The sequence below is a fragment of the Eptesicus fuscus genome, chromosome 5, assembly GCF_027574615.1.
Source record: "Eptesicus fuscus isolate TK198812 chromosome 5, DD_ASM_mEF_20220401, whole genome shotgun sequence".
In the NCBI taxonomy this organism is placed as follows: domain Eukaryota; kingdom Metazoa; phylum Chordata; class Mammalia; order Chiroptera; family Vespertilionidae; genus Eptesicus; species Eptesicus fuscus.
This window is the reverse complement of record NC_072477.1, coordinates 96,102,623-96,117,925: the sequence shown is the minus strand read 5'-3', so window position 1 is coordinate 96,117,925 and position 15,303 is coordinate 96,102,623. Positions and strand designations below refer to the sequence as shown.

The 15,303-nt window shown below is 38.1% G+C and overlaps 1 protein-coding gene across 10 annotated transcripts in view; it reads right to left on the bottom strand.

The window, feature by feature from the left end:
- The window catches only part of WAC (WW domain containing adaptor with coiled-coil), a 96,963-nt gene that overhangs the window by 17,665 nt on the left and 63,995 nt on the right, over positions 1 to 15,303 (bottom strand). For 5 of the 10 annotated variants that reach the window (XM_028158873.2, XM_054716589.1, XM_054716590.1 and 2 more), the window contains exons 7-10: positions 13,484 to 13,792; positions 3,966 to 4,232; positions 2,047 to 2,169; positions 757 to 905 (exon numbers count right to left, since the gene is read on the bottom strand). In XM_028158873.2, the coding sequence (XP_028014674.1) occupies positions 757 to 905; positions 2,047 to 2,169; positions 3,966 to 4,232; positions 13,484 to 13,792 (848 nt within the window). The remainder of the gene's footprint in view (positions 1 to 756; positions 906 to 2,046; positions 2,170 to 3,965; positions 4,233 to 13,483; positions 13,793 to 15,303) is intronic. The other 5 variants (XM_054716592.1, XM_054716591.1, XM_054716594.1 and 2 more) reach the window with 3 other exon arrangements.

Genomic DNA, 15,303 nt, shown 5'->3' with positions numbered 1-15,303 from the left:
TGAAATACTGAATATGCACTTATTTAAAAAAAAAACTTGAAAAAGTTTTGAATGTAAAAAACTGATATAAAGTATTTGAAATGCTAATTTTGACAATTTACTGTTTTAGCCATCATTTATTGCACTCTTAAGATATCATCCTGGGATAAGTTTTAAGCATTAAGAAAAGACCTAAAATCTGGCCTACTATCAATTTCAAGCTATGTTTCGATGAACCTCTATGTTTAGGCTTTGCTTACGATGTTATTTGAATAAAGAATTCTTTGGCATAAAATTTTAAACAGCTCATGCTTAACCAAAGGCTTAATTTTCTTATCTTTTAATTGAGGCAAATATTTGATTCTCATGATATGAAAGTTAAATATAATACATACAAAGCTCTTGGCCCAGAAACTGACTCATGTGTGGAATAAAAGTATGGGGGAAAAGACATAAAAAACATGTTTTCTCATATCTTTTAGAGTTTGAAAATTCTACAAATATTAAGAGTCAATTATTAGTATACCCTTCTTTATCCTGCTCTCCATGTCACAAATCCCAAAGATAGTAAAAGAGAAGTATCAGTGCATAAAAGTAGCACAGATGCAATTTCCTTCTCCATCCATCAATTAACTGATTCTAACCTGCATCTATTTGTACTTACCTGTCATTCACTCCACTTCATTCACCCAGTGCTTTTTCTATAATAGATTCTAAAACATTATTAAACTTGCTTTTCCAAGGTTCTTTTCTAAATTTCCCTCAAAGGCGACATACCTTTGGTTGTGATGAAACAGGAGGAGTACTAATCAAAGGTTTGATAGGGACTGTGTTAGTTTGAGGTGTGCTTATTCTTGGAGACACATAGGATCTTGGGGATGATGCATCAGACGTTAAAGACATTGGAGACTGATTAGATGGCTGGGCTGCAAAAGAATGAAGCAGTTAAGTTCAAATAAATAAAAACACACGTTTGGAGGAGAACTCTGCACCTCTCTACCTGCCTCTCCTCCCCCCACTTCCGCTACCCCGCCAGAAAACACTCATCTGAAAAAGTCAGAATGTGAGATACTCACTGGGGGCCACATTGACTAAATGAGCTGTGTGTTACAGATTAAGCACACACCCAGTGTGGCCCTCTCTTTTTAAGGCTAGAGCAAGAAGGTAAGGCTGGACCTATTCTCACATGTAAGGCATCCTCACCATTCTTATTTCTTATTTTACATTAAGGGTCAGTTTTCCCCTTAGTCTCCTGCTTCACGAGGCTAACTAGACAATTGTAAAAGTCTTTCCACTATTATACTTCAATTTTAGACCAGTCATTCCTGCTCAATTTACTAGCTTTTTGAATTGGGGATGAGGGAGAAGTCAAAGTGACCCTTTTATTTCTCTTTTGTTCCTGTATTTATCTCTTTCCATTAAAAAACTCCATGGAGGCTCTAGCCTGTTTGGCTCAGTGGATAGAGCATCGGCCTGAGGACCAAAAGGTCCTGGGTTTGAATCCAGTCTAGGGCACGTACTTTGGTTCAGGTTTCTCCCTTGTCAGGGGGTGTGGAGGAGGCAACCAATCAATATGTTTCTCACATTGATATTTCTGTCTTTCCCTTTCTCTTCCACTCTCTCTAAAAATCATTGGAAAAATATCCTCAGGTAAGGATTAAAAAAAAACCACCCAACTTCATGGGGAAGAGAGATAGCTACTTAAAGGCAGGACTTGAGCATTTCTGTATCCATAGTAGAAAACATCTAACAGGAACCTGAACTAAACTTCAACTCTTAAGATACACTCAACATTTCACAAAAATTGAGGGCATATAATAATTTACTTTCAGCTTTGGAATAAAAATATCTCATCAGCAACATAAATTCAGCAAGAAATATACACTATTTTATAGATTTGATAGCAATTATAAGATGTCAAATCTTGTTTCATCTAAAAGAGTAAATAAAAATACTACTCTATAATATAGTGATGAAAAAAAAAATCAAGCTAAAACAAAACCATTATAGTAGTAAATCAGCTCAAAGGCTAAAAAAAATGCTAATAATATCTAAGAATATGAATACCTTGTGTAGAGAGCTGAGCAGCTTGAGAAATCAGAGAAGTTATGTTGAAAGCTGATGGTCCAGCAGTAAGAAACTTATGAATTATAGACTGCAACGATGCTTGTGTCACAGCTGCTGTAAGAACTAAAAACATATTGTATCGTAAATTCAAATAAAACAGAAGCAATAGTAACAACTTGAAAATTAAAGAACTAAGACAAAACTGGAATGTTTTAAATCAGAACTCTCAAAATAAAAGTCTATTACATCCTACATAATAAAAGCCTAATATGCAAATTGATTGTCACGCCAACACACAAGATGGCTGCCCCATGTGGTCAAATATGTCCACCCCCATGTGGACACAAGATGGCCTGCAAGGGAGGGCAGTTGGGGGCAATCAGGCCTGCAGGGGAGGGCAGTTAGGAGCAACTGTGCCATCAGGGGAGGATAGTTAGGGGCAATCAGGCTGGCAGGGCAGTTGGGGGTGACCAGGCCAGCAGGGGAGAGAAGTTAGGGGTGACCAGGCCAGCAGGGGAGGGCAGTTGGGGGCAACCAGGCCTGCAAGGCAGGGCAGTTGGGAGGGATCAGGTCTGCAGGGGAGGGCAGTTGGGGGAGGGGAAGGTCTGCAGGGGAGGGCAGTTAGGGGTGACTAGGTTGGCAGGGGAGGGCAGTTAGGAGCAATTGGGCCGTCAGGGGAGGACAGTTAGGGGCAATTCAGGCTGGCAGGGGAGGGCAGTTAGGGGCGACCGGGCCTGCAGGGGAGGGCAGTTAGGGGCAATTGGGCAGGCAGGGGAGCAGTTAGGCATTGATCAGGCTGGCAGGGTTAGGGGTTGATCAGGCTGGCAGGCAGAAGTGGTTAGGGGCAATCAGGCAGGCAGGCAGGCAAGCGGTTGGGAGCCCGCAGTCCTGGATTGTGAGAGGGATCCCAGATTGGAGAGGGTGCAGGCTGGGCTGAGGGACACCCCCTCCCCCCGTGCATGAATTTCGTGCACTGGGCCTCTAGTAAGAGTAATATAATGGGTCTAGAGATATGAAATGATCTGAGGCAGAGGACAAGAAATTTAATCAGCTCCTGCGTTGAGCATCTGCCCCCTGGTGGTCAGTGCGCATCACAGTGACCGGTTGTTCTGCTGTTCGGTCGATTTGCATATTAGCCTTTTATTATATAGATTATTATACAGATATACAGGAGGTTTTTTTTTTTTTTAAATAAATTAGGAAATCAAGTATCCTATATAATAAAAGCCTAATATAATATACTAAGTGTCTGGTCGTCTGTTCAACAAATCGAAGCATAATTGCTAATGATATGCTAAGGCTGATCAACTGCTCGCTATGATGTGCACTGACCACCAGGGGGCAGCAGTCGACAGGTAGGTAGGTTAGCTTGCTGCTGGGGTCCAACCAGTTGGGACTGAGCAAGACGGGCTGGACATGCCATGGAGCCCTCCCACGGTCCCTCCTTGGCTGGCCAAACCTCCCATATCCCTCCCCGGCCTGGCCTGTGCCCTCTCGCAATCCAGGACCCCTCGGGAGATGTCGGAGAGCTGGTTTTGGCCCCATCCCACAGGCCAGGCCGAGTGACCCACAGGTGCACCAGGCCTCTAGTTTTAATATAATTTTAGCATGTGCTCTTTAGTTTGTTTTTACTTAAAAAATAAAATAAAATTCACCATATACATTAAGAAGACAGAACAACTTATCTCTAGAAACTACTAGGTATATGGTAAGTCTTGAAAAATACACAGAAAATCCAAATGCTAATTCAATTACAATACCAAAGGCATTAAACTATGGCAGGTAAAAATTCCAAATAACAAAGTGCAAATGTAAATTCAAAATGAAATAAAGACCATTCCTAAAATGGGAATTTTATTAATGATAGAATTTTACACAATGCAAGTGGGTTTTTAAAAATTATTAGCATGAAAATTTACCTTCATTTATTTTGGATATGTCCACATTAGAATTATTAAGTTGCAGCGTAGCTTGCAAAGCAGGAAGCAACTGTCTAAGAAGATTTGGATCCTGAAGTAATGGAGGTATTGGTGATTGTGGAACAGGAGAAACAGGGATTGCTGAAGCAGATGTTGGAGGTGCAGACGTGGGATTCAGTCCAGAAGACGACGTGGAAGGAGTTGTGCAAGAATGTGATACAGATTTGTCTCCTGATGTAGATTCTAAATAAACAGGAGATAATAAGGCTGCAAGAATTACTTGAATATAGGAAACTGGAACCGATATCGAATAACTTCCATGTGCCAGGCATCCAACCCAAATAATGTCATTTAATCTTTACAAGTTCGCACACGAAAAAGGTTCAGTAAACATAATTGACTAGAATAATGAGGTATGCATATTTATGTCCTGGTTTCATTGGTGAAAAAAAATCCAAAGATTATATAGCTTGCTTGAAGTCACAAAACCTTGGTTAAGCAATGATTCAACCATATCCATGTCTGATTCTAAAAGTACCACACTGTTTATTAGTAATGCTGTCCCGAACACTTTTGTATATTAACTACACATTCATGGAACCTTCCATTAGGATAAAGGGACAATACAATTCTCTAGGACAGTGATGGCGAACCTATGACACGCGTGTCAGCACTGACACACGTAGCCATTTTTGATGACACGCAGCCTCGGCGGCCGCATGCCAAGGATAAAACATTTGCGAAATAATGTTTTTTCCTCAAAGTGACACACTACCCGAGTTATGCTGTTTTTTGGCGAAGTTTGACACACTAAGCTCAAAAGGTTGTCCATCACTGCTCTAGGAGTTAATGTTATATGTCTGATAAAATAATTAAAGGTGAAAATATCTATGACCAAAATAACAACCTACCTAAATATAACAATGGTCTTAATACAAATCAGGACAGGTACTACGGTGAGCAACCCCAGAATGGGCTAAGATTATGATAAAGAACACAACTTGTGGCCTGCCTTGCCAGATATAAAAACTTACATTTAAAACAAAACCAAATTAAGGTTAACTTAAACTTCTGTATGTATATTTAATATTTAAAAGTAGTAGAGAAAATATAGGAAGATATATTTGACAACAGGATGCAGAAACTTACAAAAAGCAAAAACTATTACATCACAAGTATTAGTAACCAAAATATTTTAAGGAACTATTATAGATCAAAAAGGACAAAGTACACAATATAAAATCAAACAAGACACAAAATGACATTTCACAGCTTTATTAAAAAAACTACAAAAGATGCTAAACTTCATTGATAATCAGGAAAATGAAAATTAAAAGCAACAGGATATCCTTTTAAGTTCATCAGATTGACAAAAATTTAAAAGCCTGACAAATGTTGGCAAAGAGTAACAGAACACTTCACATTTCTGGTGGAGACTAAACTGACATAACCACATTGGAAAATAACAATTAGGCATTATCTAGAAAAACTGGAGCTGTACACACACTTTGTGACCCACCAATCCCTCACAGGTATATACCTTAGTTTAGAAACTATATAAACCAGGAGAAACATTAAACAATTTTTTAAAAATATATTATTTATTTATTTCAGAGAGGGAGGGAGAGGGAGAGAGAGATAGAAACCTCATTGATGAGAAAGAATCATTGATCAGCTGCATGCCATGGAGCCTGCAACCCAGGCATGTATCCTGATTGGGAATCGAACTGTGACCTCCTGGTTCATAGGTCAACACTCAACTACTGAGCCATGCAGGCTGGGCACATTCAACAATTTTTATCAGTGTTATGTTTGTTTTATTTTATCTTTTAAATATATTTTTATTGATTTCTGAGAGGAAGGGAGAAGGAGAGAGACAGAAACATCAATGATGAGAGAGAATCATTGATGGGCTGCCTCCTGCACACCCCCAACTGGGGATCAAGCCCCCAACCCCGGCATGTGCCCTTGACCGGAATTGAATCTGGGACAGTCCAATGCTCTATCCACTGAGCCAAACCAGCTAGTGCTGTTTGTTTTATTTTAGTACAAAACTAGAAACAAACAAATGTCCACCAACAGGAAAATGAACACAAACTGGTATTTTCATGGAATTTTACTAATACTGTGACTTTCATGGACAAAAAAGAGCATTAGAAACAGAGACATTATGGGTAACAACATTAAGACTGGGCTATCAAGATGTTTATACGTAGTCTAATATTGGTCTAAAGACTAAATATGAAAATTTATACTCCTTTTCACTACCATCATTGGTCACACACACTCAGGCAAGGGCCTGTCCCAGTCTGTTCTGCCCTACCACCACAGTGTTCCCACCTGGCTGAAATTAATGTCTGACAACGTGAAGGAGCAGATCTGCAAACTGGCCAAGAAAGGCCTGACTCCCTCAGAAATCAGTGTGATCCTGAGAAACTTACAAGACATTGCACAAGTACGTTTTGTGACAGGCAATAAGATCTTGGAAATTCTTAAGTCCAAAGGACTTGTTCCTGATCTTCCTGAGGATCTCTACCATTTAATTAAGAAAGCTGTTGCTGTTGGAAAACATCTTGAGAGGAATAGAAAGGATAAGGATGCTAAATTCCATTTGACTGACTGAGAGCAGTAGTCACTGTTTGGCTCAATATTGTAAGGCCAAACGAGTCCTCCTCCCAATTGGAAATATGTCATCCACAATCGCTACTCTGATTGCATAAAATGTCTATGTACTCAAGCAATAGAATCACTCTTTTTTAAAAAAATATATTTTTATTGATTTCAGAGAGGAAGGGAGAAGGATAGAGACAGAAACATCAATGATGAGAGAGAATCATTAACTGGCTGCCTCATGCACACCCCACACTGAGATCGAGCCCGCAACCTAGGCATGTGCCCTGACCGGGAATCAAACCATGACCTCCTGGTTCATAGGTCGACGATCAACCACTGAGCCATGCCAGCCAGGCAATAAAATCACTTTAATTAGGAAACAGAAATTACTAAAGCATCTTTAATTTCCCTTACATACACATTTCTTGAAAATTTAAAAGCTCACATGTATATTATATTACTGATTTAAGACTGCTACTGTGATATATATGTTTCAGGCACACTGTATGTGAATGTTTACACTGCTACCAGAAACTAAATCTTCATTTCAAATTCTAGGAACTAATTTTTTTCTCTTCCTAGCTCAGAAAAAAAAAGGGTATTATTAACAAGCTTATTGAAAATGGACTCCTCTACCAGCCCTTTTTATGATGCTACTGTAATGGTCAAAAGCACTAAGAGCAATAGCTCTCTAAAATATAAACCTCAGGATGTATTGTTCGTTATGATCAAGTTACAAAGTATAAGACATTTTAATTTTTGAAGAGAAACATTTTAAAGGAGGGTGTATAAGTCTAGCAGACTGCCTATGACAGTAAGCTTCACTGTTTTGGATACAAACGGGTAGGCAAAAGTAGGTCTACAGTTGCGAGTACACAAAGAGTGTGTATTCTTGTATTATTATTTATTACTAGAGGCTTGGTGCACGGAGTTGTGCACATTGAAAGTAAATTAATTAGAAGGTGGTTGGTGAGGCGGGAATAGGTGAGTGGACACGCCCTGGAGCCAACCTCCCGCGGTCACTACCTGGCCAGCTGCACCTGGGGCGGCGCTGGGGCTCGAAGGGCGTCTGTAGAGTGAGCGGGGTCCCTCCACAGGTGGGGTCCCTCGGCCTGGCCTGCGGGGATCGGGCCCAAACCGGCAGTCCGACATCCCGAGGGGTTCTGGAGTGCAAGAGGATACTCTGCAAAGTTGCTGTTGCTTGGCAGCTCCTGCATTGAGCGTCTGCCCCCTGGTGGTCAGTGCGCATTATAGCTACCGGCCAGCAGGTCACTTAGGCTCTTAAATATATAGAATTATTATTATTTTCCATACGAACAATCATAAACCTACTTTTGCCCATGCCTGCAGACAAGCATAAAGAAACTTGATTTTCTTTTTGAAAACCAGCTGTCAGTTATTACATTTTATGGGGCAATTAGAAACCATAGTAGCAGTTTTCTTCAAATCATTTTAAGGTTCAATTCAGTAAATATACAGCTTAGAGGCATCTTGATTAATGTTTGGAACAAAACAAACTCTATATGTTAACTTCCTGCATGAACTTCCTTTACTTTCTGCACGAATTAGTAACCACATCCCTCTGAAATGATCCTTACTCTTATTATTATTTCTACTGTGATTTTCTTTTGCTTTCAGTGACAGGAGTTGGAGAAGGTGTGAGTTGTTTTCAAATTTATTTTGGTGCTGCTAAATCTACCCACAGATTTGAAAAATTAACAAAGGCTTGAAAATTCTTCACTGTTGTTCTTTAATCCAAAATAGTAGAAAAATTAATACATATCACACCATACAAAATTAAGTAACAAAAAAGAAACATCCTTTATTTCTAATTTTAATATTTATTTACTCTGAGGATAGATACCTTTTACAGTTTTGTGAGAAAAGCCTATTGATAAACTAGAGGCCCGATGCACAAAATTCATGCAAGAGTAGGCCTTCCTTCCCCCGGCACCGGCTTCCCTCTGGCACCTGGGACCCGGGCTTTCCTCACAGCCCTGGCTTCATCTGGAAGGACGTCCAGTCTAATTAGCATATTATGCTTTTATTATTATAGATAATATGGAAACCAGTTACAGGATCCTTGAGCAAATGACATGTCTAAAGGCAAGAATATCTCTATTAAAAAGTTTTAATGAATGAATAATCATCCCTCCCATTAGATGAAAACTATGGAACCAGCAAGTATCTATGTGAATGAATAATAGCATCTTCTAAGAGCCAGCTTGAAGTTACTGCATAGGTCTGCTTCTGTGGCCACTCCTTTTACCTTTCAAAGTTATTTATGCTAATCCTATCTAATAAAAGTAATATGCAGATTGACCATCACTCCAACACACAAGATGGCTGCCCCATATGGACACAAGATGGCCAGCAGGGGAGGGCAGTTAGGGGTGACCAGGCTGGCAGAGGAGGGAAGTTGGGGGCAAACAGGCTGGCAGGCGAGGGCAGTTAGACATCAATCAGGCTGGCAGGGGAGTGGTTAGGGGGTAATCAGGCTGGCAGATAGAAGCAGTTAGGGGCAATCAGGAAGGCAGGCAGGCGAGCAGTTGGGAGCTAGCAGCCCTGGATTGTGAGAGGGATGTCCAACTGCCCATTTAGGACCGATCCCACCGGCAGTCTAAACGGGCAGTCAGACATCCCTCGAGGGGTCCCAGATTGGAGAGGGCACAGGCTGGGCTGAGGGACCCCCGCCTCCCCGTGCACGAATTTCGTGCAATGGGTCTCTAGTAAATTATAAGAAACTTGTTAATGAAGATAATTAAACTCTTCTAACTCTGACACTTATGTGACCAAAACAAAGAATTAAGAACCCTTGTTTCCTGCCTATTTTGTCATTTCACAAATCTGGAAGGGAGTGTGGAGGTAGGCCCAGTTTATAGAATGGACAATGGGGTGCCAACTGACAAAAATCAGTTTTAGATATTTCAGCACATCAGAGTTTGTTTATTATATGGTTGTCCAATATTAATCTTGCCAATAGATATTCAAATGTTCCCCTAACAGATATAAATCTGAAAGGTGGTATCTGACCTCCGTCTTGTTTTACCCTACCCAACACAAAAATTATTCTCTACAAAAACTGTAGTTTCACAGCTTTTTCACACTTGTTCCTTCAAGCAAAAGTAGATTTTGATTTATCTTTTTCTCAAGAGACACACTGGCTTTAAAGGAATCTAAATCTACTGCTGTTTCATTTAATTAGATGCACAACACATATAACACTCTTCCTCCAAACACATTTTTTAAATCATGACCAATGTGCAGGTATTTCCCGCAATCCTCAACACACTCATTACCATTCTTAGTTATTTCTCCCTCTACAACAAATATTTACTGCTTACATTTGTCAAGCATTATGGATAGATCAGTGGTTAAGAAAGATCCTGCTCTTGTATTATTTAATACAGCTTAGCTACCCTATTAGCACTTAAGATCAAGACACCACTTTTATTTGAACCATCAACCTCTTCATATAAATTGTTAAGGAAAATCCAAACAAGGAAATCACTACATTGATAAGAAGAGTCAATAGAAAGCTGAATTTAAATAACCATGTATCCACTGAGGGGGAAAATTTTTTCAAATTAATGGGTGCTTCACAAATTTAGACAAAATGAAAAGCAATCTAAAAAAATCCAATTTCTTATTTAAGGAAACAATATTGTCTTCAGTTCACATGCAAGGAGAAGTACTTGGAAAGAATATACAATTTTCCCTATATAAATAGGCAATTCCAAGGTAATTGAGTTTCTTCCTATAAGTTCAATAAAATTATTAAATTACAGAAGTCTAAGTTAATATAGACTTTATGGGTCTTTCATTATGGTTTTATGAAAACAACATGAATTTTGGAGAAGCTGCCACTAACAACATGTATTCATACTGTGGCAATATTCAGGCTTTTCATATCTAATAAGAGAAAATATCTTCTCCCTCAAGATGTTGTTTTAAGGAATAAATTAAAATGTATATAAAACACCTAGCACCAAATGTGGTACATTATTAATTGTTAGGTTTGTCAGAAATGGTGCTTGAAGCATGGATAGATAGAAAGTGAACCAAGTACAAATACAGTAAAACATAACGTCTAACCCTAAAAAGGATACAGTCTAATTGAAGGAACTAAAATTATGTGATAAATGCTATAATAAACAAAAGTACAAAGTGTTTGCGAAACACAGATTGGGAGAGGTTAACTAATGCTGAGAACCAAAGGACATTAGAGCTAGCTCTTAAACAAAAGGTACTGAGTTCAACAGAATGGGAATAAAAGAAATATGTCTTTCTTTTCAGCAAAGGCTCAAAACATGAAAGAATATAACATGCCCTAAGAAATGTACCAATTTGCAACAGATGAAATATAGGAAATGTAAAAGTGGTCTGTTGGAGGTCAAGCTAGTAAGACAGACGGCAACCAGATTGTCAAGTACTTGTTTTAACCTTACTATGAAGTATGAACTTTATCCTTTAGATAATGGGAAACTATTAGAAAATTTAAAACAAGAAAGTGATACAATCCAAACTAAAAGTGGACAATCTGGGTAAAAGCAAGCAGAGCAGTAATCAGGTCAGTTCAGGAGGGATGACCCGAGTTTCAATAATGGCAGATGCATAAACAAGAAGAATATATGCAAATAAGATATAGGAGGAAGAATCCAAGATTTGTTGATGGATGGGTAGGAGGAGCTGAGCTAGAAATGTTGAAGAACAAGGAATAATTGGGGGTAAGTGTTGTCACTTACTGAGGACCTAAGAATAAATTGTGGGAAAAGAGAGGAATTTGGGACACACTGTATTCTGAGACGTAACAAATACCAAGTGCTTATAGAAGAAAAGCATTATGTGATATAAGAATGATTGCCCAGCAAAAGAGAATATGTTGAGCAAACACACACACACACACACACACACACACACACACACACACACACACACACACACACAGACTGAATGCTACTGTTATTTAAGAGGCAAGAAGATAACAGAAAAAGGAAATTTAAGAGTAGCAATATCCCAGAAGACAGGGAAGAAAGGAATTTCAAAAGGAGGTAAAAGCTAAAAAGTATTAAAATGAACAAGAGGTAGCCCTGGCTGGTGTGGCTCAGGTGGTTGGAGCTTCGTCCTATGCACTGAAAGGTCGTGGGTTTGATTTCCAGTCAGGGCACATACCCAGGTTGCAGGTTTGATCCCCAGTCAGGGCAGGTTGGAGGCAACTGATTGATGTGTCTCTTTTACATCAATGTTTCTCCCTCCCCCCCTCTAAAATCAATAAAAACATGTCCTTGGGTGGAGATTAAAACAAACAAACAAACTGTATGGAAGGTAAAAAATGAGACAGACTTTTTAAGAACTGAAAAACCATAACATCCATTAGAAAGTAAATTCAGTTTTCATTTTTCAAGAATTCTCTCTGTATATTTAATTCTGCATCAGGGTAAATATGACTTGCACACCTACCCTTGGCCCTCAAGTTGGACTCTAGAAGGGAAAAAGATTATGCATGGGGTAGGAGTCAGGGAGAGATCAGCTCAAATGTGGCCTAAGGTCCATGTGTGGCTGGACCTCATCTGCTAAACCCTCAAGACATTTAACCCTTTGCATTTGCTTGCTTTTTTCTCGATTCCTTTATTCTACTCGGGATTTAATTTTTTAAATCTCAGATTTTACAAAGCGCGGCAGTAGAATAAAAAACTGGAGTTTCTTTTCATACAAACTTATTTATTTGGATTTTTTTTTATATTTCAAATTATTGATACATTCAAAGAGTATAAAAAGAGCTGCTACCGATGCTAACCGTGTCGAGTCACACTCGACATCCGAGTGCAAAAGGTTAAAAGTTCCTTGACATTTATTAATACTAATCAGCTAATTCGCCTCCTAATGGGTCTACCCTCAATTATTGCCTTTTCATTTCCTTAGTTTCTTTCTTTTTTTAGTCTCCACCCAAGGTTATTTTTTCCACTGAATTTTAGAGAGAGTGAAAGGGAGAGAGGGACAAAGGAAGGGGGTAAGGGAGGAGTGGAAGAGAGAGAAGAACATCAATGTGAAAGAGACACATCAATTGGTTGCCTGACTCCCACGATAGGGCCAGGGATAGAACTTGCAACCGAGGTACATGCTCCTAAGAGAACTGAACCAGTGACCCTTCAGTGTGAGGGCCGATGCTCTAACCATTTAGCAACACCAGCCAAGGCCATTTCCTTAAGTTCCTTAAAACTTACTATGGAGCATAAGTTTAGCACTGTGAGTAGTTAGGCAACTATGCCCTCCTTTTGTTTTTGTGTCACCTCCCAAGTAGTTGTCACTTTTTTGAACATGGTATGGCTTCAGCATTAAGTTGGATAAACACAGTTTGGGTTGCAAAGTTTAACTACTTCTCTTCAAACAATAAAACTCCTTATCTTGTGGCCCATGACTCAGTTTTCTAATTCACAAACTGAAATCAATAGCTGATATTGTATAAAAATGGCAAGTTTTAAAACTTGTCTCTATTCATATTTAAATTTTAATTAATAGAAAATTGGGACAATTTATAAACTAACTCATCAAGACAATTAGCACCAAAAAAAATTACACAAATATGAAGGGACAGTCACTTGGCTTTGATAAGTTATTTAAACCATTACTAAGTAGTATAAATTAAGTACTGGACTTTAAAGTGTAAATGGCAAAAAAAAAACAAAAAAAAAAAAACCAGTTATGAGGCTTCATAATTAAAAATTAAAAGAAAAAACTAATATGGCTAACTCTAGACCTATATATCTATGCAGTAACATTCTAAAAGACTTAAAAAGAGTTTATAATTAAGTCTTATTTAAGCTAATGGAAATAATGTAATATAATCAGAAATTCAGAAACTATATATAGTTCAACGTGCAGCACATCTAGTAATAATGGCATACCTTTTCTTTCTGTTTTCTGTGCAGGGACAGAAGATGTGGGTGTAGGCAGTTTTGATAAAGTAGATGCTCCATTAGCATCAAATGATTTCTTTGGCTGGTGATCAGACTGTAGCATAAATTGACTAGAAGGAACAGTGCTTGGGGTAGCAGTTGGATGAACCACTGGTTTGATGGGGTGCTGTACTGGCGTAGAACTACTGTGAGTCTCTGCTCTTGGCAGTCTGTAGTCTCTGTCATTGTGTCTGCTTGTTTGAGACAAAATATTCTGTGGGAGCAAACTACTGGCATCACTGGAATGCTTGTCTTCCACTTTAGTTCACAGTTCGAAAAAAGAGATGTTGGAATGACGGTGATGGAAGGGGGAAGAAAAAAGATTATGTTAGAATCCTGTCTTGAACATCAGCTAATTTAGCAACATACTTGTACTTTTAATAAAACTGCAAGCCCAGTTAATGTCTGCAGTTTTAGCATATTAAATGTCTAAATGCTGGAAAAATTTTAGCTCAACTATAAATACTAATCTATACTCAAGATTTCAAGTGGTCTACAACTCTTTGGGTATTCTTTAGAACCACAGTTGTTCAAACAAAACATTAAAAATACTCTGGTAAAATAATTTTAAAAATTTTAATAATTAAAAAAGTAAATGGTCCAGTCTTTTAAAATATAGACCTTTGGTTCTAATAATTAACTGAATTGTCCACATGATTAAACAAAAAGGCTATTAGCTTTAGTAGCCTGATCTTTCTGAAGACTAAAGTAGCTAATTTGTGGGCTCTAAAGTAGTTTGTGCTAGGGCTTAAATGACCTATTTTGTGATGATCGAATTAACAACGAACATATTTTATTAATGCAAACAAATACCAGAGTAGTTATAAAATCAAGTTATAGATAATGAATGCTATCTGAAAATAGAAGTCCTATATCCACAGCATAGAAAAAAAAAAAAACACCCACTTGCTATTATTACTTTCAAAATAAATCCTCTTCCAATTTAAAGCCACAAAAATATTTTAAATTCAGAAGTACTTTTGCCTCCACAAAGAGTACAAAAGAAGGAAAAATTCAACAATCATGATAACAAATTTTGTATTTATCAAAAAACCTATAGCCTACATTACAACAGTCTCATCAGTAACTAAAGAATTAAAACAGTATGTTTTACTATGTTTCCAAGTAGAGAAACATTTTAAGATTTAAGCACATTCTATGCCCTCCCTGTTGAATACTGTATTCTTTTTTCCAATTCACAGTTCCTCCAAGTCTAGAGACTAAGACAGCACAAAGAAGGAAGTATGCTGAAACCACAAGTCAGTTTTCAACTCATCAGTGCACAACTCCTACATGTTGGACCATAATAGAAGGTACTGCCAAAAAACTTCAATCTATCAACTTGCATGCATATAAAATTAAAAAAAAAAAAGTTTTATTCTATAGTGTCTTCCTGAAAAGAATACTACTACAATAGAAACTTTTAGGGACATATCTGAAATAATACCATGCCCAATTCCCACCAATCCTGTCACTTGATTACCTAGAACTTTTATTTCATAGACCAAGAAAAATACCTTTTAGTTCTGTATGGTTATAATAGTCAAAGTAAATACATTCAGTTGAAAATTAAAGATGATATTTTCTTCTAACATTTGTAAGCTTTGAAAAAAAAAAAAAAATACCCCAGCAGCAGGATTACAGGAACTGAGAAAGATATAGCTGCAACAGTTTTCTATTACAACTCAACAGAAGAGTTAAGGCAGGGACTCTACTTTCACATCCCCCACAACAAGCATATTTAGCAAATGTCGGGAGACATTTTGGGT